Here is a 23,121-nt window from a genome sequence, read left to right as displayed (position 1 = left end):
GCAAATAAAACTTATATTAGCATTATCTTTAACACTTGATAGAGGTTGTGTGCCTACAAAGCCTTGCTGTCTTCCCTTGTCGTGTATGGTTTCATTTCCTCCACAAGCACCAACTTTTCTACTTCTTAGCCGCTACCTGCAGCTGCTCCTCCTACCTTGATGGCCATGAATGATCATGGAGAAGAGAAGGCATACTGCGATTTCCACCCCATGGAGTCGGTGGTAGGGATATGTGCTCTTTGTTTGAAGGAGAGGCTTCTTGTGTTGGCCTCGGAGCAACGCCACCATCCCCTCCCCAGGAAGACAAGCAGGTCCTTAAGAGTCCTGAGGAGGAAACGCATCATAAGGCTTCCTAAAGTCTTTGCTCTCGGCCCATTCCTTAATCTCCTCGAGCTGCGATATCAGAGAACTAAGGATGACTCCGATGATGAAGGATCCATTGCTAGCCACGAAGGTACTCCTCTCAACTGTTGTCCAGTTCATGTGAAGCTCATCAGTAGGTGATGATCGATCTTGCAAGAACTTATGATCACCCAAATTGATCATGGTTTCATGCCTTGTTAGATTCGTTCATAACAGTGAAGTTTGATGATGATGGGCATGCTTCATGGGACAGCGAGGGCGCCGACAACACAGAGGAGATCGATGAGAGTAGAGGAATGGAGGAGCAGATCGAGCACGACAACGCTCTCAAGTGGAAGAAGCGGATCGGGCAACTCCTTCGCGTGGCGCGGTGGAGAACGCCGGACGCCGATTTGCAGGGAGGAGCGAAGGGGAGGAGGGTTTGGATGAGGAGCCTGACGAGGAGGAGGTCCACCAACGCCCACTGATTCAGCGTGTGAAGAGTGGGAGCAGAGATCTCTGTTTCCCTCTCGGCTTGTTGTGTTCTCCAGCTCGAGAGAGCGTGTCAGTGTGTGTGTGTGTGTGTGTGTGTGTGTGTGTGTGTGGATGTGAGTAATTGTGTTGGCTGTGTTTTCTTGAACGACCGCAATGCGTTCGACCAAACGAGAGTGCGTGAGGCCATGGCCACATAACGGTGAGCAAGGAGACGCCGTCCTCCTCTGTTTCTGCTCGTCCCACTCCAGCACTTCATGCATGCATGTGTCCGGTCTCTGACACAGTGAGTCCAGGTACTACGTGGCCCGACTGCACAAAGTCTCTGCACCATCTTTTGGAAGATAAAGCTTGGACATCATGCAAGCAATCATAGATCTCATATATGTATATATATATATATATACTCAATTTAATTATTTATTTTTTAAATAACTGTGATGATGAAATATTAATGTCGTGGATCATAAATAGTTTAAATACTATGATTTTTTTTATTATTTTTGTTGTTGTTTCACTTCAATCCTAAGCAAGTTTTTATAGCAGAGTTCACTGTTGATGATGTGATCAAAACTAATTTGTTTCAAAATACATAGTTTATTAGGTTCTCCACTGTTGCTGTCAAGAGTTATGGTATTGTTTCTTCAGTGTTACGATATGGTTATTTGATTGCTTTAAAACTGACGATTTAGCTACTGCAATAATATTTGGTAACTAATAATAAGCCTATAGATTTAAGCATGCTAATAAAAATTAAAGATGTATTATATCTCTGTTATTTCAAGTTGATTTGCTTTAGAGCAAATATACTTCTTGGAGACTCTTTAAAGGCAAGCTTGGGTACGTTGGTCAAGGCGACATGAGAGATCATATTAGAATCATGAAAATAATCTCTCTAATTTATATTTAAATATAATGCTGCCTACATCGACCGTATTAGATAAGAAGAAAAGAGATTGGCAAGGCGTTTGGATTTCCGGGATTCTAATAGATGATCTTTAAATGCTATGGGATGACACATTAATTAGCAATAGACAGACGAGCCAACCAAGATCACTCGATTGTCGTTGAGCTGTCAAGGACATTAATTTCTGGTCACATAAATTTCATGGCTGATGAATTCAGATATTTAGAGGAGGGATGTTCTCAAGCTCATATACCTCAATGGCTCGATTGGGATGAATCCCAGTGGCCACCCATGCATCGATTTTGATGCATCCACTCAAACATGCAAGTCTTTATAATGATAACGATTCATAAGGTAAATGGACATATGAAATCTAATCAATAAAAAAATGATGACATCCTAATTAAATATGATATTTAAAAGCACATTCTCTTATCAAGACACTTAAAACTTTCGCCAACCACATGGTTATAAGACAAATGCTAGAAAATAGTACTTCACCAAGTTTGATGATCGAGAGAAATATAGGTATGGTAGAAAATAACACAGGAGATCTAATTTATAAGGTAATAATGCATTTAGAACCTTTGATATTTGGAAGGGAAATTATCCTATTCTTCTCATATGTGTGATCATGATCCCAGATAGTTTAGGAAAGTTCGGTAGGAGCTAAATGTTAGCTTCATGTTGTCATGAAATCACCAAGTACTACTAGATCCTTGTTAGAGGAGAAAAAAGAATGCAACATGTATAGTTGGATCTCTTAACAACATAAAGTCAATCTTGCAAAATGAAAATAGCAAAAGCTTATCTAACCTGGGTGATAGCCAGAAGCATGACATGGCCAATCAAAATGGTTGGCAATGGCGAATCCCATGAACTTTGACAGTTCTTGCACAAAGAGGAAGGCTGGATCCATAACTAATAGTGAATATTGAATCCATCTGTGTTAAACTTGAACCCACTGCCATTCTTGATAAAGGTCACAACTTTGCAGTCATATTAAAAGGTCACTATTATCAACACATTTCACAGCTTTCTCCAATGCTGGTGGCTGACATTAACAAAGCAATTAAGATTTTCATGCCTTCTGTCAAGTAATTATCAAAATTTAGCTAAGACTAAGATTAAATGAAAGCACAACGGAAGAACATATACAACTTTATTAGACCCAGATTTATTGAATAATCATACAAATTCATGTGGTTCACAGTTGTTCCTGAAGGAGGATGACCCAGTTATTTCCAGCAAAATCCCTAGGTCATCTTAGTAGAACATAACACATTATTAAAAGGACTTGACATCAAAACGTGTCAGACAAATAACAGTATGATCGCAAACATTTAAAACTAACATGAAGGATCACATGGAACATGGCACCAACCGTATCTTAGTCTGCCCGAGATTGACCAGCTCGAGAAGACAGAATTATGCCAACGATGAGACCATACAGTGCAAGAGCTTCCGCGAAAATGAGAATAAGAATCATGCCCACAAAAAGCTTTGGCTGCTGAGCGTTGGCCCTGCGGTAGACATACGCTCATAATGTCATATGGCACAAAATAAATCTAGTTTTACATAATATATAACCAAATTGATGTGCAACATTCGGAATGATTAGTTTCAAACTTGACGATGTATCTATGCAGCCATAATTTGCCAGTGTCACTGGTACTGGACACAGGAGTTCCCCAACCTTTGTGACTATGAGCAAACTAGTGTGAGCATGTGTTTTTCTCACCTCTTCTCATCCTATCCCCACTCATATCTACCACTTTCACTGCTCATCCTGGTTTTGACACAGCTTGGACATGAAGATTCCCAAAAATATAAAATTAACTCATGCTAGATCAGGTCTTACTTCTTATCTCCCATGATAGTTTGCATTTATTTGTTGATTTCTTGGTTAAGAAATAAGATATAAAGTGAACGTTAAAATACATTCTAAACCCATTAATAAATGCACATTATTTCCTATACTTGTCATGATATTTAACCATCAAAAACAGACATTCAAAACTGGAGCAGCTAACTGAAAATTAATTACTACATCAATTCGTTAATAGATGGACCCAAATTCAACATTTATTTGTGTCATCTTATTTCTAAGCAAACAAGAAAATAACGTTTGGCCTGATATGCATCAGCTGGTTTTTACCAAGGGTCAATACCAAACCATAGAGGCTGGTACCAATTGTTTCTATTTAATTTTTTCCAATGAAACCAGATGATAAAAGTTGATAACCACTTAATATACCGACACTGCACTGATGCCACCAGTTGAAGCGAGATAAAAGTAAACAAAAAAAATAAATTTCTGGTCATTCTAAAAAAATAATACCTGCAATGCTTTTTGATGTAAAATATTACCAAGTCAAAATTTTGCAGATGCCCAAACCTACTTATAGTTCATTATGTCATGTTTGAGCTGATTTCACATGAAGATGGTAGATATTACTTGGCAGCATGTGTATAGAGGGATTCAAGTCTTAGAACTGTTAAATTGTGAATAGCAGGGTATGTATAAATTGAACAACTTAGGCAGTGGTTTTCAGAAGGTCCACAGCTCTGCATGTTGCATGATGACACAAAAGGAGAAACCAAAATAAACAGGAAATATCGGAGCATCACAGACAAGTATCTGCATGGTAAACAATAGTAGATATCCAAACTTTTGACTTAGAGGGTGCCAAAAAGTTGAGCAAAGATACATGCACCACCTACACACAAATTTCAGAACAATTTGAATGGTATGAGTGTCATGACCCGGGCTTGATAAGCTAACTAGCCTATTAACTTCGTTTGGCCTAAACCACTAACCAAAATACTTAGACGGAAGTTGATAACAGTACACTCATCATACCCTTATAAGTCAATCTTAATCTTGTCCATCTTCGACGTAGGATTAATCAGGGGTGTTACAATCTCCCCCACTCAAGGTCTTGACGAGGATAGTTCAAATCAAACCCTAGCATGGTGCATATGAAGCGTAGCCCAATGGAAGCTTCACGCCGTGATAAGTCCTCTAACTCCATCCACAAGTAGATTTTTTCTACTCAAGCCCTCTCACCATGCCCAAATACTAGGTTGGCTCTGATACCAAATGTCACGACCGGAGTCTGATGGGGTAACTGGCTTGTTAATTTCGTTTGACTTAAATCATTAGCCAAAATAATTAAGTTGAAGCTGATAGTAGTACACTCATCAGACTCTTGTAAGTCAATCTCAATCTTGCCAACTTCTGATATGAGACTGATCAAGGTGTTACAAACAAGTTTTATTCTTGAATGATATGAATTAATATGTTAGTCTTGTATTGCATCTATATATGATCACCATGTAGTAAAAATGAATCATTTATTGTTAAGCATTTTTTTAATATAAAAGTTAACCTTATTACTCTGTTCTTTTTTCGTTGATATCATATATGGACCTTTTATTTGGTAAACAATACTTAATGATTCAACATATTATTATATGTTTTCCTTCGAACTCTCCTTATTCTCTATTGAGCATTTGTGCTGAAAGAAAGAACAAGGTACAATTATTGTTGGTGGCTAATGTGATATTTGGAGTGAGGGTTTAAGATGATCGAAGGCTATGATATATTTGGAAATTGGTCCTTGTTGTAGTATATACACGAAATGTTTCAAGAAATGTATAAAAAACATAGAAAGAACTATGGTTCACGTATGATATGATATTCTTGAGATCTGAACTAGGTCAGATCAAGGCGCAACAGATGGTCTAATAAATAAGAGACAAGGAGGACTGGGATCTGGTGCAGCATATGCAATGACAACCTCAAGTGGGTCATGAGATGTCTATGAGCCAAGTTGACCATCATGGTTAAAATTTCATGAAAATATTATGTAGCTCTTTTAGAAGAGCAGAAAAGAGTAAAAGAACGAGAGCACAGATTTATTTGCAGTTAAAATTAATAGTCCAACTAATGATGACAGTGTAACATCTTCATCTAATTTGGAAGACATTTAATGGAACAACAAAACAAATCAATGCGAAGCTAAGCTAGCAGGATAAAGGAGCACTTTGATCCCTAAAAGCAAACCCCCAAACAATTCAGTTCCCAAATAGGAAATAAGTACCATCTAATTGATATCAGTCTATACAACCAATCCAAATATAAGAAGACCAAACCAAATCAGCAAAGCGTTACCTGACTCCAGCATCCCCAACGATCCCAATGGCCATCCCGGCAGAAAGGCCAGCGAGGCCACAAGCAAGCCCCGAGGAGAGGTGTGCATACCCATCGAAGAGGTAATACGACTTGGCCTTGGGATTAATGCCTGTGCTAATAATCACTGCGATGATCAAGCCGTAGATCCCGAGCACTCCCGCCATAACAACGGGCACGATGGACTTCATCACAAGCTCCGGCCGCATCACTCCCATCGACGCCACCCCGACTCCACTCTTCGCCGTCCCGTACGCCGCCCCCATGCCTCCATGCAACAAAACCCCCGAATCAGAGTCAATCCTTTCGGATCAAAGAACGGCAACAAAACCACATAAGCCCTAGAAAAGCATGGATCTTGAGAGATTACACGAGAATACGAGCGCAGCGGCGGCTCCGAGGAACCCGAAGAAGGGGGCAGTCTCATCGCCGCTGAATGTCGACATCGTCGCGCCGATTTGATTGTCCTAGACCTTCGGAAAGAAGATGATCGAGTGAGAGGATGCGGGAGTCGGCCACAAATTGTTCCCTTTTCGGGATCGGAAGAACTTTGGTAGATTCTTATCGTATAATAATAGCCTTTGCTTTAGTATAATTTACATGATTTACCATCTGAAGGGAAGAGGGTTTGCTGACATTATTGGAATATTTTCGGAAAGAAAACTTTTGCCGGTTCCTCTTCTAGATGTGCAGACACGTCCGTGGGGGATTACGTTCGATCGTGGCAGGCGGTCTTGAGATCGATCGATTTATCTTCTAATATCATTTCATTTTCTCCTGGCCCACTCATGTTATTTTTCTTTCCAAAATAAAAGGAATTATTTATCCTAAAAAAGACTCGTAGATCGAAGGGCAAAACATTGGTTAATTGCGTAGACAAATTGTCAAAGAATTAAATTTGCTTGCATCGTTATGAGATTCAGCTACACCAGTATGGTTGCATCTGATTCAATGAGTTCCCCGTTGCTGCAAGGGATTGAACAGATGAGCATTGTATTAATCATGCTAATGAGATGTTTGGAATCAGCTACACCGACTGGAGTGATTAAAGTGGACATGAACTTTGTTCAATCTCTTGTCCTAAACATTAGAGTATAAACTCGTAAAATCCTCAGAACTTCGATCATTTTTATCTCAAGAAACTGATATTGAGAGTTTGATCTCCAGGAACAGTCTTGAGACCGACATATTAACTAAGAGCTTTCAATCGCTGGAAGCTCTCAATTCAGTAGTTTTCACTGGCATTTCTTCTCTCCGCTTGAAAACAAAGTAGCAAGACAAGAAACTGGACCAGCCACAGTACCTCATATTTGTATGCGAATTCACTGGGCCTTTTCTTGCTCCCTAGCCACTGAAGTTGAAAGGACGGAAAGGCTGCGGTTTAAAAATGTCAGCGCAGATTCGCAGTCCAAAATTATTTTCATGATAGATGAAGGCTCCTCGGTTGTTGGTAGAGATCCAAGGGACATGGCTGCATATGAATCCCGAACGCTTCTCAAGTTTCCCAAAAACTGCATTGCGACGTTTGAAAGCGACCCAGTAAGGGAACATATTTGAGATGTAAAATGAAAGACAATTTAAAGATATTTTAGAATCAGAATTATTTTCTGAAAATTGGAAAGAGTGAACATATTCATCAAAGGATGCAACCAGACAACCAGAAAATTAAAATTCTTTATTAAGTGCTGAGCTAAGTGCAAGTATACAACCATTATCCATACAATGCCAAGAAAGAAAAGAAAGAAAAAGAAGAAAACATGCACTTATCAAAGTTGATTCACCGGTGATAATTCTCTGAATTGGAATAAAGTACATTAAAACAAGTATCCACGTCATCACATTAATACATTTAGTGTCATCATATTTATCATATTAATAAACACTATTTTTTTCTATTTTCTTTCACTTAAAACTCCCCTAATACACCTTTTGCTTGTATTACACACCTCATATAATCTCTGTGCTGAATTTGTAACACTAGGCAAAATGTGTGCATGCATTTAGAGGGGATAAAAAGGGACTTAACTGGGAATAGTTAAAAAAAAGATAGCCTTTTGCATGAAATCAACCAAATAAGATGGTTAAACTATCAAAATTTGGATTTTGGTAGGCAGAAAAAAATTTAATATACCTTCAGAAGTGTGTTATAGGCCTCCAAAAGGCGGTTAGCAGCAGGGCCAAACCCATGTAACTGTGGCACTTCCATCATGTGTGTCCAAGGATGGATCTCCTGTAATATTCTGATCTAATAAGTAAACAAATTATGAAGATATTGATATTCTGGCATTTATATTGATAACATTTTATAGCAGATAACAGTTATATGATGAAGTGCTTTGAGAGACATACAATAAACAAGTCAAAGAAACCAAAGACAAATGGGTCTCAATGTCACACAAGCTTTCCATGGTGAGTTAAAATTTTAAGATAAAAAGTTGTTTCCAATATGCTCGACAATGCCTTCTTTTGTTTTTACCCTTGAGTTAGCTGTTCTTGTAACCAATAAGACAAGTTTAACCAAAAAAAGAAAGTAATGAAAACTCTTCAAGAGAAAAATGTCAGAGAAGAGCTTGCTATTACCTTCGTATAAATCGAAGTGAAGGACTTCACGGTTTCAAGAAAAGACTCCAAATGTGACCTCAGCTTCAGTTCTACCTCTGTATAGTCTTCATTAGGATTGTAATCATACTGTGTAACATCAATAAGAACCAATTTTAGTAAACAGGAACAAGCTGAAGAGACTAATTAAACAAACAAGTTTAGGTTTCACCAAGAAAAATACAAGTACAAACAGTAATGTATTATTTTGTCAAAAAAATTTACTTATAGAAATCTGATGTTTCATCCAAAAACACATCCTTAGGTATCAATTGCAAATTTATCTGGAATATGCTTATGTACCAGAGTTCAAAATAAGTGTAGCAATTTCAAATATTGAATATCAGAGTTTACATTGTTGTATCACGTTGTTTCTAGCAGAAGAAAATTTGAAAGTTCCCCATCTTCCCCAACCAATAAAAAAGAAAATAAACACATAAAAAGAAGATAACACATATAAGAAAAGGAGAAAGAAACATTGCACATTTCTCTATAATATGTATTCTGTTAAAAATAAGTAAAATTGTAATGGTATATGCTTTTAGCATACCTTAGATGCTAAATCCTGGACCATCTGTTGCAAATTTGATAGTTTCTTTGAATGTTCAGAGAGTTTTAGCTCCAGTTCAGATATGTCTGGTCTGCAAAATGAGTGTGTTCTCTATGAGAATTATTAAGGGTAGCGAAAAGTTTCATCACACAGGAGACACTTTCCTTTTCACATGTATAAGCCGAAGCAGGAAAAAATAAAAATAGAAAAAATTATCACCTCAAGTAGCCATTTAATTTATAAACACAGACAGATAAAGAAAGAAGAAATGTGTGATGTTGGTAACATATACACGAATACCAAAAAATAATCTCTTTCCAGATAAGATAATTGAACTACAAACTTCTATCTGCAGTTTGTTCAGCATGCACTGGGTCAGCCACCCCAAATTTCAAAGCCACATGTTGACCGAATTAACCAAGAAATTTTCATTTCTAGGAGCTCGATAAAAAACAACGTTTGAGACAATGTATGTCTCCAAGCAGCAAACCATTGATACAAATCATACAATAAATCATTGAGATAAAAAACCAATACATACCTGAGTAAGACAGGACATACAAACAATGAAAATGAAGTAGATAAATGAGTCTCGATATCAAGAAACAGCACTAAAGTGAAGTAATGAAACATATACTTATAAGTTAAAAAGTATTCAACAATTTTTGGATGATAAAAAACAAGGTGACATCTACTGCAAGTTGCTAATAACTAATTTTGATATGCAAATCTGCCAACTGAATTGACAAAGCTTGTTTTTCTGAGGCAAACTGAATTTGCAAAGTTTATCATAAGCACAGATGTATAAATCAATATTACAAATGTGATTGTCATCTATAATTCAGATACTTATAGCAAGTTTGTCTAACAATCAGATTTCACATGGTTTCAGGCTTCAGTACAGAAGAACCATCAATGCTTAACAATGAACAAACAATATAAATAACCATATGCCTGAAAGAAATGAAATTATTCAGGATATACTCACAGAACATCATACTCATTTTTTCTTGGCTTTATTATTAATATGTTAATGGCAGTATATCAACTCCGGTATTGTGGATTTCAATGGATCAAAATCTTGTATAATACTTACAAGGGATAAACAGACTGAATCTGCACATCAGCTGGAAAAAGTTTCAACTCTTCTGAAAATATTTGAGCTTGTTTCTCTGCAATTGAATCTACCAACTGCACATCCTTTGCCAGTTGCTCATCAACACTTCCAAAAAGAAAAAGTGCATCCAAAATTAGGGAGTGGAATATATAGGCATATCAAGTTCTAATAGCATGCTAAGGTTCCTATTAAGTGAAAAGCTAAAATATAATACGTGTGCGGATACAAGGATAAATCTATTTGAAAATCAAAATACTATCCGAACCTCCACTCTGGATTATCAGCATACTGGCTTGCTTCAACAAGATGTACGATTAGATGAAGCATTTCAACACGATCCTCATAGCTGCCTTTCCCCTGAAACCAGCAAAAATTAATAACTCAAGAATGTCTTAAATCAGAATTAAAACAAAAACCTCTAATAGCAATTCAGATTAACATCGTATGAACATGACAATAATTTATTTGCAACAAGTAAATAAGCTGTCATGTGACAATTATGCAAGGGATCCATTAAGTTTGTATCACAAGAGATGCTCTATGATTCTAACATGGCTATGTGTCATACATCAACTGTCCCAGTACAGGTTCCTGACCTTATTCTGTTGTGCCTTTTGCATTAAAGAAAGTTGTCAGGCTTCAATCACACGTATTTTCATTCATATCTACTTAAAAGCATCAAGATTCTTTGTGCCAGCAGGAGCCTGACTGAAATATTACATGGTACCTTCTATATACGTGATTGGCCAGCGTTGTGGGAGCACAAAAAAAGAGCAACCTATTTGTACCACTCAATTCTCAAGCAGCTAACATTATACAAAAAGATTTTAATTTATAAATTCACTCACTTGGATTGCTTCAGTGTCAACTGAGGATGTAATGCCCAAGAAGCTTGCTATCTCAGCCAAGTCTGGAAATAGTAAATTCCGATTCACATGAGTCTTTAACAGAGTCAATTGCATGGTCATGCATGTGCAAAGACTAGCAACCACATTAATTGCAAGCAAAGAAAAAGCAGTGTGCTCCTTGAGACAGTTCTATAATAAAAAAATTATATACTCTTGTTAGCAAAATCTCTGGCAACAAAGCACAACAATGAAACCTATTATGAGCTGTCAGCTGTAAAGCAGCCCAGAGAGTATGAAGCAAACAGAGAAGAATGCTGTTAAATGTTCCATATATTGTAATGTAATTCACCTAACATTTTTCCTGTGACTATCTTTGTCATCAACTACCTCAATGTGCTGAAGCCATCAGAAGATATTTACATGGTTTCTTTTCTATTTAAAGAAATGTTGTATGGACAAAGACACCAAAAAAGGACAGTCTCCAATTTAGGTGAGGTGAACTGATGAAGATACAAAAAGTGCCTATAATAATAATAATTAAAGAAAAAAAATGATACCTTGCATAGATGTGAAGATGTAAACTATTGAACTCTACACTCATAAGAGAGAATTATAGAAGAATCCACTTCTTATACTGTTATGTCAGTTGATATTGGAACAGTCTAGTTAAAGGTCCGAGAAGTGTCCAATGCATCTTGTGGGTTTGGATGTAACAATGTGCTTGGCACTGTTTCCAAGTGATGTTTTCTCAGATTTATAAGTCTACTGATTGTTATTACTTGGACAAACATGCTTTTCACCATGGTAATGTCCTTTTAATCTACTACTCAAATCAATCTTCTTTTCTTTCATCTACAATCCCAGTTAATTCTGTTTGGCAGCTAAAGTGTTGGTCACCAAATTTTGGAATATCAAATTCTTTTACCTATTATGATTATCTCTGGCAAATAGTGATAGCTATAATCCTCTCACCCCTCACATTCTTTGATATAGTATCTAAGTAAGGTTTTAAATCCCTTTCTTCCTTTTTCAATTCGTTACTGGATTATACCATTATACTAAACCTTGAAAGATATGTCTACTCAAGAATGATGACGTAGTTGGCAGACCAGACATTTAATATGTCAAACTTCTTAAAAATAGTATTCAGACACTTAAGAGATTACTTCACATTATAATGTTATGTACACTCAATCAAATTGTAAGATAAAGGAACCAGAAGAGATGAATAACAAGAGAGAGTAGAAGTGGTAGCTAGAAAATGGTATTTGGGTGTTAAATAGAACTTTTCATTTTTTTGCTTTGCAACATGAGACAGTCTTCTCTATTAACAGCACCATTATATAACTTGCAGTGTAATGCTTCACAATCATCAGATAAGGTGCCAAGGAAAAATGCATAAAGACAGAATATTGAAACCTAGTTATTTTGTGAAAATTTGCTTTCACAACTGGAACAAATTTGAAGTCATGCTTCCATGGTGATAGATGGCTATGTTACGAATGACCATCATTCTACAAAATAAAGGGAGGAACTTGAATTTATGAAGAAGAATAATTCATCAACATAATAAAATAGCAATACTCACGTTGAATTCGAGTATTCTCCTCATCCCTGTCCATGCTATTTCCTTGCCAGTTCTGTTGAGTAAACGGCGACCTGTCACCCAAAAGCCTACCAAGAAACAGGCTCTCATTTGATGGTACCAATGTAGGTAGATTTCAAAAAGGCAAAAAAAAAAATCAATTTGAAGAAAAAAGAGTGATATTTTGGGAAAAAAAGTGTTTCAATCGCAAGACAGTAGTGTGTTTAAACAAGAAGAGCAATTTAGGCCTAACAAATAATTTTCATTTGAGAACCTCGAACAGATGTCCAAACGACGAGGAAGGAAATCAAGAACGAATTACAGAATTATGTCAAGGTTCATCAAATTTGAAATTTAATTCCCCAAACCTATAAAAAATAAGTCAGAATACGGACCAATGCCGGGATTCGCATCCAATTATAAAAGCTAAAGAAGTCCGGAACTTGGAAACGGGGCGGCAGAATCGAAGAGGAAGGCGAGCGGAAAAGGTTCGACGGGCACCTGAAGAAGAGCCATTCCAGGAGGGCGTATCGCTCGACACCGGCGAAGAGGAGGGATTGGGCGGGGGCGTTGGGTCGCGGGCAACTAATCAGCTCCAGTTTCCTCTGGATCTCCTCCATCTGCCTCGACGCCATCTCGCTATCGACAACACCAAGGAGAGCCTCTCGCCAAGCTGCGGTCTCAAGACCGGAGAAAGACGGAGAGGGGTTCGAATTCGAAATGGCGTTGCGAGCAAATCATTCTAATTACTTGGGCGGCCGTGGTCACTAAATCACCAATCAAATTTCTGCACGACTCTCAAAGCTCGATGGAACAGATCACGGCGTACACTTGAATTCCCGCCGAGCTGGCCAGTAAACGGACGGCCTGCCCTTGACCTTGCACCAATCTTAAAGATTTGAGTGGGTTCGATATTAAGGTCTCCCACCTCTGAAGTGTTTATACTACACATGCTACCTATTTATATCATATAATTTATTTTGCTTTTCCTCTTATCTTTATTTGTATCAAATATATATTTCATGAGTTTTTATACCTTTCTTCACAAAAAAATAGAGGGCAATGAAACTCATGAAAGCTGAATAATTCATTAACCATTACTCCGTCTCGTATTTTTATTTCATCAATTTACTATAACTTTGATTGAACTTAAGGAGTTGCTGAGCATTGAATCGCGGAAAGGACAAATGAGTTTCTTTGGTGGTAATTAACATCATTAGTTCAATTCAGAATCATGCAAAACAACAGTAGTGGCATTATAATCTTCATACAATTTCCTATATTTGCTGCTTAACAAAGATTCTGTATAACAGTGACACGAGTTGTTCAAGTTCACTAGGCAACTTCTATAGCATACATGATTGACATATACTGCACAAGAATTTTTTTTCTTTTTTCTTTTTTTGCACTTACTCTATAATGTACACTTTTACTTCGATTCTGAGACTAAGTCTCTACTTGGGCATGAAAATTCTGGATGTCCAGCTGAGGAGCTTGATGACTATGGGGGATCACTTTTTTTACAATTGCGCAGAGCTGAAGAGATTTCCAAGTTTTCTGGAGAAATACGAGGACTTGGCATCTGAGATTCGCCTCTGAAAGCCATTAGATCTCCATTTAACTCTGGTTTTGCTGTTTCAAGCATGAAATTGTCAAAATTTGCTAATATTTTTAACTGTTGGTTAAGAGAGAGTATCGTTTTTTGGCACGCCACAAGCTTCCCAGCAGCCAGCTCCATCTCTTTCTCCTGTGAACAAATCAAGAATGTTCATCAAACAATCAAGAAGTAAGAGCAATTTTTATGCTTTAACAATGGACAGTTTGCGGTGAAAAACATCTTCAGGTAATAATTATGTGAAGTCTGGACATCCAGGCATTCATTTCAAGCAAAAAAGGAGAAAATTAAAATAAATGCAACTATGGTTACCTGTCGAATCAGCAACACTCTGTTTGAGCTTGCAGATAAGTGGAATTCAGCTGCTTTCTGCTTGCTAGAAAGTTCATGCTCCAAGCTATGACACTTTGCAGCAAAGTCTGCGGATATTGCCCTCTCCTCTTCAATTTGTTTTCCTAATGTGGCCAACTTCTCCTGGAGGCTCCCATTTTCTACATGTGCCAACTCAAGTTGCACCAACAATTCCTTTCTCTTTGCCTCTGTGGCCTCTATATTTGCTGCAATTGCTGAGGACAATGCTCTCTCTACCTCAAGTTTCCCTTTCAGTATATTAACCTTCTCCTGTAAATTTCCTACTTCCAAATGTTCAGCAGTAAGTTGACACTCCAGTTTGATTTTTTGTGCATCGATAGCTTCCATATTTTGACATTTGGATAAAAGTTCTGTTGAAAATGCCTTTTGCCCCTCCAGCTTCCTTTCAAATGAATTAACCTTCTCATGTAGCTTGTGAAGTTCCAAATTTGCTGACTCAAGCTGACACTCTAATTCTTCTTTCTTTCGCTTCAGCGCATCCATCTTCCAACACCTAGATGCCAGTTCTGTGGACAAAGTTTTCTCTTCTCCAAGTTTTTTTTCTAGCAAACTAATTTTGCCCTTAAACTCTGCAATTTGACCATATGCTGATTCAAGCTCCAGTTCCTTCTTGTTCCTCTTAGCTTCTGTTGCTTCCATATCTTGGCACCTTAATTTCAATTTGGAAGGCAACTTCTTCTCTTCCTCAAATTTCCTATCTAATAAGTTCACTCTCTCATACAACTTTCCACTTTCTGCATGTGCTGATTCAAGCTGAAATCCCAGTCTAGTTTTCTTTCCCTCTGCTGCTTCTACTTCTATCTCAAGAACATGCTTTTCCTCATTAACCAATTTGAGCTGCCTTTGCAACTCAACCAACTGACCTTCAGCTGCTGCCAGCTGATCACATGTATTCTTCAGCTGATTGTTCATTACAGTAAAAGACTTTTCCATTTCAACTTTCTCAGAATTCATCTTTTCAATCATCTCTTCTAACTCAGCAATATGCAGACGGATAGTCTGAACTTCTTTTCTTGAAGACCTGTTTCTGCTCACACTATGTTCCAAATCAGCATCATGCTCAATGTTATCACTTACATGGTCACCCTCAGGCAAGGCAACAAGTCTTTCCATCTCAAGGAAGTCATCCATTAGGTCAATTTCTACAGAATTGGTGAGATTTCTCACATTAGCCTTTTCCTTTCTGAATTGATCGAGGTCCATGATCAGAGCTGATGCCCATGAATCTGAACAACTTTGTTCAATATCCAGATTTAACAACTGTTTCCCTGCATCTGACTGGCTATCAGTGACAGACTCAACATAATGAGAGTTAGAAATGAGACTGTGCTCATTAGCTAACAATGACTTACGTGCTGCAGCTTGCAACCTACGACACTCAGATTCAAGCTTAGCCACTTTCTTTATGCTGCTCAAATGTTGCTTACTAGCTGTTTCTGCTGTTCTAGTGCTGAACTCCAATTCTGATGCTCTGATTTGGAGATCCTGAGCAAGTGTAGCAATTTCAGCTTTAAGAGAAAAATTTTCTTCCTTGAGAGCTTTAATTGTTGAGTGAAGCTCATGGTCAAAGGAGGTGGTGATCTCTGCTTTAGCTTGCAGTTGGGCTTGTAGCTCATTAAGCCGTATCTCAAGATCAGTTTTTTCAGATTCCCAATCATTGGTTTTCTTGATGATAGCATCATGGACTTTCTGCTCTTGCTCTTCTCTTGTTAGCCGGAGCTGCCTGATACATTCCTTCAGGGCAGCGTCAAGATGAACAATCCTATCTTCAAGGGATGAGTTCTTTTCTGATGAATCTTTAAGCTGCTTCTTCAGAAACAGCACGTTCTTTTCTGCATTTTCCCACACTGGCAAGAAAGTCATAGAATTTCACCATGTAAGCAACAAACCGATGACATGAAATAAACCAATAAACATTCTATCTAGTTCTCATGCAGCAAACAACTCTACATGCCTGGTATTCCTATCTAACTATTTTTCCACGATAAATGTGTACCTTGTTTTGGTGTACCCACAGCAGCATAGCTTTTAGAAAATTACCAGAGATGTGTTCTTGATAATTTGAAAGTAACTTTGAGGTGCCTTTAAGTTAATGAACATGTAAAACATAACAATGAACATAATGCAAGTTGTAAAGTTTACAGGTGATCATGAAGAGAAGAAAACAAAGAAGTTAATTTCATTTTATCACATTCAATTGCATTCTGTAGATAATTTATCTATCTATTGGTGAAGCATATCCACTTAGGTCTAGTTTCTACAGATAATATTGTGTTCTTTTCCAAATCATGTTCTTCAAGTTGTGCCACATTCTGTTATCATATCCATATTCATGTATAAAAGAATTTTGAATTGTAATCTACTCACTACCGGATACAATAATTGCATCGAAGCAAACATTTAAGTAATTCAGAATTTCACTGTTCAAAGTAGACACTGGTATTTGGATTTTAGTGACTATATAGATATGTAGAGCAAAAATAAAATAGCAAAAGATTAGCATAGTGATGTAAGTGAGCTATACAGAGGCTACAATTTAGCAGTCGTTTCTTTTGTATCACATGCAGAATATTTAAGTACTGAAAAATCCACTAGATCGGCATAAATGGTGTTCAATCATGTAGCAAACCTGGGTAGAGTTCTCATCAAGAACCACACTAATCTTGAAGGTAATTATTATCACCAAAGCAATTAAACCACTCAACATCCACTTTAGCATAAGAAACCTTGGTTTTGACATTCATTTAGACTGTGTATGTGATGTGCATTCAACAGTTCAAAACCAAAGTAAAAAACACATAATTTTAGTTGGATTGAGCTTAAAAAATTATCTCTGTTGAGATGAGCAATTACTTCCCGAGAGCTCAATCCTGCTTGAAGTTTAGCCTTCAAACATGTGGAGCATGTTTGCGTTGATGCATCAAAATATCGTGTATTTGCTTGTGTCAAAAAAATTAAAAAATTAAGGTGTTTAGATGTTACCCAAAAGAGCTTCTTCAGCAAGTTTCACATGCTGCTTCACCAAATCTTCTTTAGCACTAATGTTCAGAAGAGCAGCTGATAGTTTCTCATTCAAATTTTTTATTGTCTCATTGACCTCATGACTAACATCCTTTGATGAAACCTCTGGTGACTGAGCATGGTTCAGAGAAGAGTTAATTGAAGAAGTCATCAGTGCCTCCTATTAAATGATAAATGAATTCAGTTATTCAGACAAGGTGTTAATAATTCTTGAAAAATGCTCATACATAGAGCAATTTCAACCTCCTGAAATAGTGGTCCAGAAGGAAACCTTTCTTAAGCAGCAACAGGAGATCACTATAAATTAAAATGATGGAATGCATCTCATTTATGGCTTGATCAAAGTCACTTAATTGACCACATCATCCCTGAGTTAGATATCTTCCACTCCTAACATACTTGAAAACTTAGATTACATTCTAAGAATACAGGTTTTACAGTTATTCAAGTCCAAAAATTTACAGGTGAATGAATTATCATGGAATATACAACTTAGTCATGGAAATTTATTATTTAGTCTAGAAAAATAAACTTTCATATAATTATCACCATATGAAGACAGCAAATCATCATCGTTAAGGAGAGAAAACTCATAAACAGAAAGAAGAAAAGTAATGAAAAATCTTTAGAGCATATAGTGGCAGGGGAATACTAAAGAAGGTTGCTTGTTTGTTGGAAAATTTGACCATGAACATAGAGAACACAAAAAATATAAGGATGCTTTCTGAGCATTAAAACAAAACGACAAGCAGCTTTGTCAACAGGCAGAAAAATCCATCTAAGAATGACATCATGATGGAGAAAAGAAAGAAGTTTACAAACACTGTTTTTATGGATTATCTCAGCCAATGTGCAAAATTTCTTTCCTGAAGGTAATCAAAGAAAAGGAGTAAAGAGTATGGTTGATGCTAACCACTGGAAGTAGATGACACAAGAATCCAACGGGGTGATACATCTGGTCCTTTCTCCAAAAAAAAAAAAAAAAAGGTACTTTGATGCATGCTTCCCTCATGTTTTCCTAATCTGAAGCTCTTCCAACGTGCCCACAAATAATATCTTACACGCATATGAAAGATTTGTACTCAACTAGCGGACAAGGTGAGGAACAAACCGGTTCACCAGAGTGCTTCTCGGAAGAAACGGACCCCGAGCTCTCGGTCTCACCAGGGCTCTTGTCTGAAGACTTCCGCCTCCAGAGCCAACTCCGGCGGTCCATCTGGCAACCTCAAGCCTCCAGTTTACCTCGCAGATCATCACCACCAAGCTCCCAAGCCTTCAAACAAGCCGAATTGCCAAAAGCAAAGAAACAATGATCAGAAAACTAAAAAGGGAGCAATCGAGGGCCCAAAATCTCACCTTGGGAAGACCGGATGAGGTAAAAGATCAAAATAACAAAAAAAAAGGGGAAGCATCGAAACAGAGAGACAAAGTAAGAGTTCATCGGGTAGTCAGCTAACAGCCAGACTGGTGGAAGGCATTTCGACCTCAAGATTGCATTTTTCCTATAGTAATCGATTGATCCAATGATCTAACGTGCACATTACGAACTATAAAGGTAGTAAAAAGAAAGGCGTTCTTTTACCTGGATGAGAGAAGACAAGGTGGGGGGAAGGGAGGCGGAGATCGAATTGAAGTACGTCGCTGGGGTGGCGATTCAAAGGGTGCGTTTCCTTCTTGGAGGAAGTGGGCGAACGCTGGTTGCTGGTCTCCGAGGACAGGAGTCGGCAGAATTCCCGCGCAGAGGTATTATGGGAGATTGATCTTTGTGCTTCCGATGAAGAAACCATCACTTAAATAACTCCCTCACAATGTATTGGAAACTATTGAACACAGCAATCTCTCACTAACTTTCCACAATTCAATTAATTTTTATTGTAAAAGAAAGGCATAATTAAACATTTACACTTCCAAATTTGGTAATTTTTGTATATTACTCTAAATTTAATTTTGGCTAGCATATTATTCAATTGATAAATTTATTGAAGATGCCAACTAGTCTAATCAATAAGGATTTTAATTATTCATTTCATACCAAGTCTTCAATTCCATCTTCACCAATTATTTTTACAACAAAATAAAAACACTCTAAATTATTTTATTTTTCTTGAAAATTTATCATTATTATAGAAAATCTATGGGTATATTAGATATTCTTCACTTTCATGCTTCTTTTAAAAAATGAAATTATTATTAATTGCCATTATAAATGACTAAAGTAAGTATTCTTGATAAATTTTAGTGGCTTTTTTTTTTTGGAGAATCATAATATTTGAAGTGATATATATGTTATATTAATATTTATAATAATAATTAAATATATAGATATTATAGTTTGAAGAGCTAATATTTGAAGGACTCCTAAAAAGATTTTATTAGAGGACATAAAAAAATTAAATACTCTTAAGTTTACTAAAGAAGTGACTGTTTATATAATTTAATAACAATAAAAAATCTATATAGTTGACACCAAATAAATAAAATATTATGATTTTGTAATTATTATATATATAAGTTCCTTCTTAAAGTTCACACTTTTTCTCATGTTGATAAATTATTCCTCTCTTTTATCATATATCTATCATATACTTATTTTGATATTTATTTATATTTTTTATCAAACTATATTGAGCTGATAAAAATCTTAAGCATCGATTGTGATTTTATAATCAATATAAGTCTGAAAAAGATTGATACACAATCTTATCCTTTAAACACACGAGTTTTAATCATTTGAATTCTAATCATTCAGGTCATAGAGAATTGGCCAAATCAAGATTTGATCTTAGTAATGACATCAACAAAATTGGGATGTGGGGACCTTAAAAATCATTTGAATTAAATTCTTATAATATTAAGATCAAAATTTTCTTTTATTTTTGGAAAGAATAATTTATGTCAAATTCAAAAAGACTTCTCATGTTCATGCTAAACAAAGAAGAAATATTTACAAGCTTAAAATATGTATGTGTAAAAATATTTATTTATTTTAATTCCTTTCTATTATTAAACTTGCAAACTTATCAAGTTGAAGTGTTTTTTTTATAAATCAATATTGCTAAAAGAAAAAAAGTTAAAATATTCCCCAAAGTTTCCTACTTAGATGTGAAATTGAATTGACTTGCAGACATGATATGATGTTCAACATTCTTCTTGGCATCACTTATTTAAGCCTTCCTTTCCATACTTAATAGAATATGAACAGAATATGACATGTTCATTTTTTGTTCTCTTTTCCTTTGGAATGTGACATATGCCTAACTTCATATAACTCCAGTGTTTGAAATCCTTTTTTTTCCTCAAACTATATTTATTATTAGAGTAAATATGTATCTCTACAGACTTGTGTCCTTTGGATAACATGGATTTCAACTTTTGAGATGATTAATAAGCTAAAATTTGAGTCATGAAAACACCACACAAGAAAAGTGTTCTCTTTGGGAGAAATGCCATCACAAAAGAATGCAAGTTTGTAATGATATCATCGATAAGGCCATTTACTTTTGGTTGCGTAATATACATCATCAAGTAGAAATGCTAAATGCTAACTCCTCTGATGCTTAATCTTTATGGGTCAATGAGCAAATTGAAACATAAGAAACATTCTCCATTTTGACCTCATTGTTCTTTAGTTTCATGCATGATTGATGCTGAATTAAGATGATAAGAGATAATATCCCAACTATCTACGATCAAATATATGAATTATTCTTCCTAATGAGTTGAACGAACCATAATATCCTTAGCCAAATCAAAGATCATTTATTATTTTCAGTGAAATATTCTGAACTAATAACTCATTATTATTGTTATTGTCATTGCTGGTATTGTTTACTGGGCAATTAAATTCAATTAGACAAGTTAAATATTTCCATTCCTCTAAGTATAAAATTATATTTGTACTTAAATGAGTAAAAACTTATAATTCATGTCATTATAGTTGTTAAATACCATGAAGTACAACTGATCATTATGTAATGAGATTGAAGATAAAGTTGCTTTGCACAAGTTACATCTCAAGATATGATGATTAGGACATTTGAACATGTTATGCTTTCAAGATATAATGCAAAAACATTGACATCTTTATCTAACTGTTCATGATAAGCCAACATATTATAGTGCTAATGCTCACATTGGGAGAGAAGCCTCTTACTGTGATTTGTGAAGCATAGCAAATGCACATGACAAACCACAGCCAACACTTAGAACACAAAATTGTAATATACATATATATATATATATATATATATATATATATATATATATATATATATATATATATATATATATATATATCATTATCAAATTTTAGAACTTTCATCTTTGCCTCAACATACATTAAAAAAGTCCAAATAAACTTTCTAGGAAAATATAATCTTTAATAATTCTCTCCCAAATTTATAACGTGCATGATTATGGTCATGATATGCACTTACCACCAACTCTGAACTCCCAACACCCCAAAAATCCAAAGCAAACCCTAATGCTTATCTTAATCGTTCCTCTAACCTCCATTAGTAGTTTTAAGGCCCCAATCTTGACCCTGTTAGACCTTAAAATTCTAATATTAAACATAAATTATTGCCTTATAATTTTTAATGTCGGCCATCACACACAATTCCACCTGATTTTGACTCATGTAGTTATTATTATGGCATACATTTGTATGTTATTAGATCGATCTTAACACTATATTATTATTAATCTGTTAGCTATACCTACAAAATAATTCAGAGGCATAATTTACATAAACAAGTTGTGTACATCCAATTGAAATTCTATTAAAATAGGAGTAACAAATGATTAATTTGTGGTGTCATTTAGTTTGCTTAATGAAAGAAATTATGCAGGAATTGACTAAAAAATCATGATGTTACTAATCTAATCTCAGCTAATAAACCTGTCTCCTAAATCATGGGAAAACCTAATCCTATCAAACTATATAAATTAGAACATCTTAGCACCTCAGTTTGCCTAACCAAGCTTGATTATTTTTGAATTAGCTGCTATCAATGTATATAATGTGGCTGCAAGCTTCAGAGTATGTGTGTGTGTGTGTGTGAGAGAGAGAGAGAGAGAGAGAGAGAGAGGATAAGCCAAACAAAGAATCTTAATGATTGGGAATATTTAATCCTTATATGTAACTTCTTTTGTGAGATAGTTTGGGTATATGTCTCTCTCAAAACAATTTGACACAATAAAAAGCTGTCCTCCACAAGCTAAGAGGACCATGACAACCCTACTGCCTCTTGGCCTGAAATAGATGTTTTGGTGCCATCTTCTATGATGTATTATGTATAGTCAAAATGCTGTCTTCTATGAGTACCATCTGATTTTAAGCAATCCATGTTGATGTTGCTTACTTTTTTGTCATGCTTCAACAACCTCTGTGATGCAACTTGCATGATATCAACCCTCCTGTTCCTGCACAGCAGCATGTTTGATTGCATCTTATGCACAGTTACTGGTATTTGTTGTT

The 23,121-nt window shown here is 36.0% G+C and overlaps 4 protein-coding genes across 4 annotated transcripts; 1 reads left to right on the top strand and 3 right to left on the bottom strand.

The window, feature by feature from the left end:
- Positions 1-61: 61 nt before the first annotated feature.
- LOC135586826 (uncharacterized) lies at positions 62-1,072 on the top strand. The gene is made up of 2 exons (XM_065150681.1): positions 62-454; positions 565-1,072. Exons 1-2 carry the CDS (start codon positions 160-162, stop codon positions 828-830), a joined length of 561 nt encoding a protein of 186 aa, XP_065006753.1. The 5' UTR covers positions 62-159; the 3' UTR covers positions 831-1,072.
- A 1,814-nt stretch (positions 1,073-2,886) lies between these two features.
- Positions 2,887-6,489, bottom strand: LOC103979111 (V-type proton ATPase subunit c1). Its single transcript, XM_009395149.3, has 3 exons — positions 6,307-6,489; positions 5,919-6,204; positions 2,887-3,264 (listed from the first exon to the last, which is right to left on the bottom strand). The coding sequence occupies exons 1-3, from the start codon at positions 6,380-6,382 to the stop codon at positions 3,132-3,134; spliced, it is 495 nt and encodes a 164-aa protein (XP_009393424.1). The 5' UTR covers positions 6,383-6,489; the 3' UTR covers positions 2,887-3,131.
- Positions 6,490-6,870: 381 nt separating this feature from the next.
- Positions 6,871-13,350, bottom strand: LOC135637838 (AUGMIN subunit 7-like). The gene is made up of 9 exons (XM_065150671.1): positions 13,136-13,350; positions 12,638-12,723; positions 11,050-11,111; positions 10,467-10,558; positions 10,181-10,306; positions 9,085-9,175; positions 8,517-8,624; positions 8,068-8,166; positions 6,871-7,447 (listed from the first exon to the last, which is right to left on the bottom strand). Exons 1-9 carry the CDS (start codon positions 13,267-13,269, stop codon positions 7,259-7,261), a joined length of 987 nt encoding a protein of 328 aa, XP_065006743.1. The 5' UTR covers positions 13,270-13,350; the 3' UTR covers positions 6,871-7,258.
- A 541-nt stretch (positions 13,351-13,891) lies between these two features.
- On the bottom strand, positions 13,892-19,391 carry LOC135629303 (filament-like plant protein). The gene is made up of 5 exons (XM_065136488.1): positions 19,225-19,391; positions 18,754-18,915; positions 17,604-17,802; positions 14,562-16,468; positions 13,892-14,381 (listed from the first exon to the last, which is right to left on the bottom strand). Exons 2-5 carry the CDS (start codon positions 18,856-18,858, stop codon positions 14,136-14,138), a joined length of 2,457 nt encoding a protein of 818 aa, XP_064992560.1. The 5' UTR covers positions 18,859-18,915; positions 19,225-19,391; the 3' UTR covers positions 13,892-14,135.
- Between the last annotated feature and the right edge of the window lie 3,730 nt (positions 19,392-23,121).

The sequence above is a fragment of the Musa acuminata genome, chromosome BXJ1-3 (assembly GCF_036884655.1).
Source record: "Musa acuminata AAA Group cultivar baxijiao chromosome BXJ1-3, Cavendish_Baxijiao_AAA, whole genome shotgun sequence".
Classification (NCBI taxonomy): Eukaryota; Viridiplantae; Streptophyta; class Magnoliopsida; order Zingiberales; family Musaceae; genus Musa; species Musa acuminata.
Note: the sequence above shows the minus strand (reverse complement) of the source record. Positions and strands in the feature narration are given on the sequence as shown.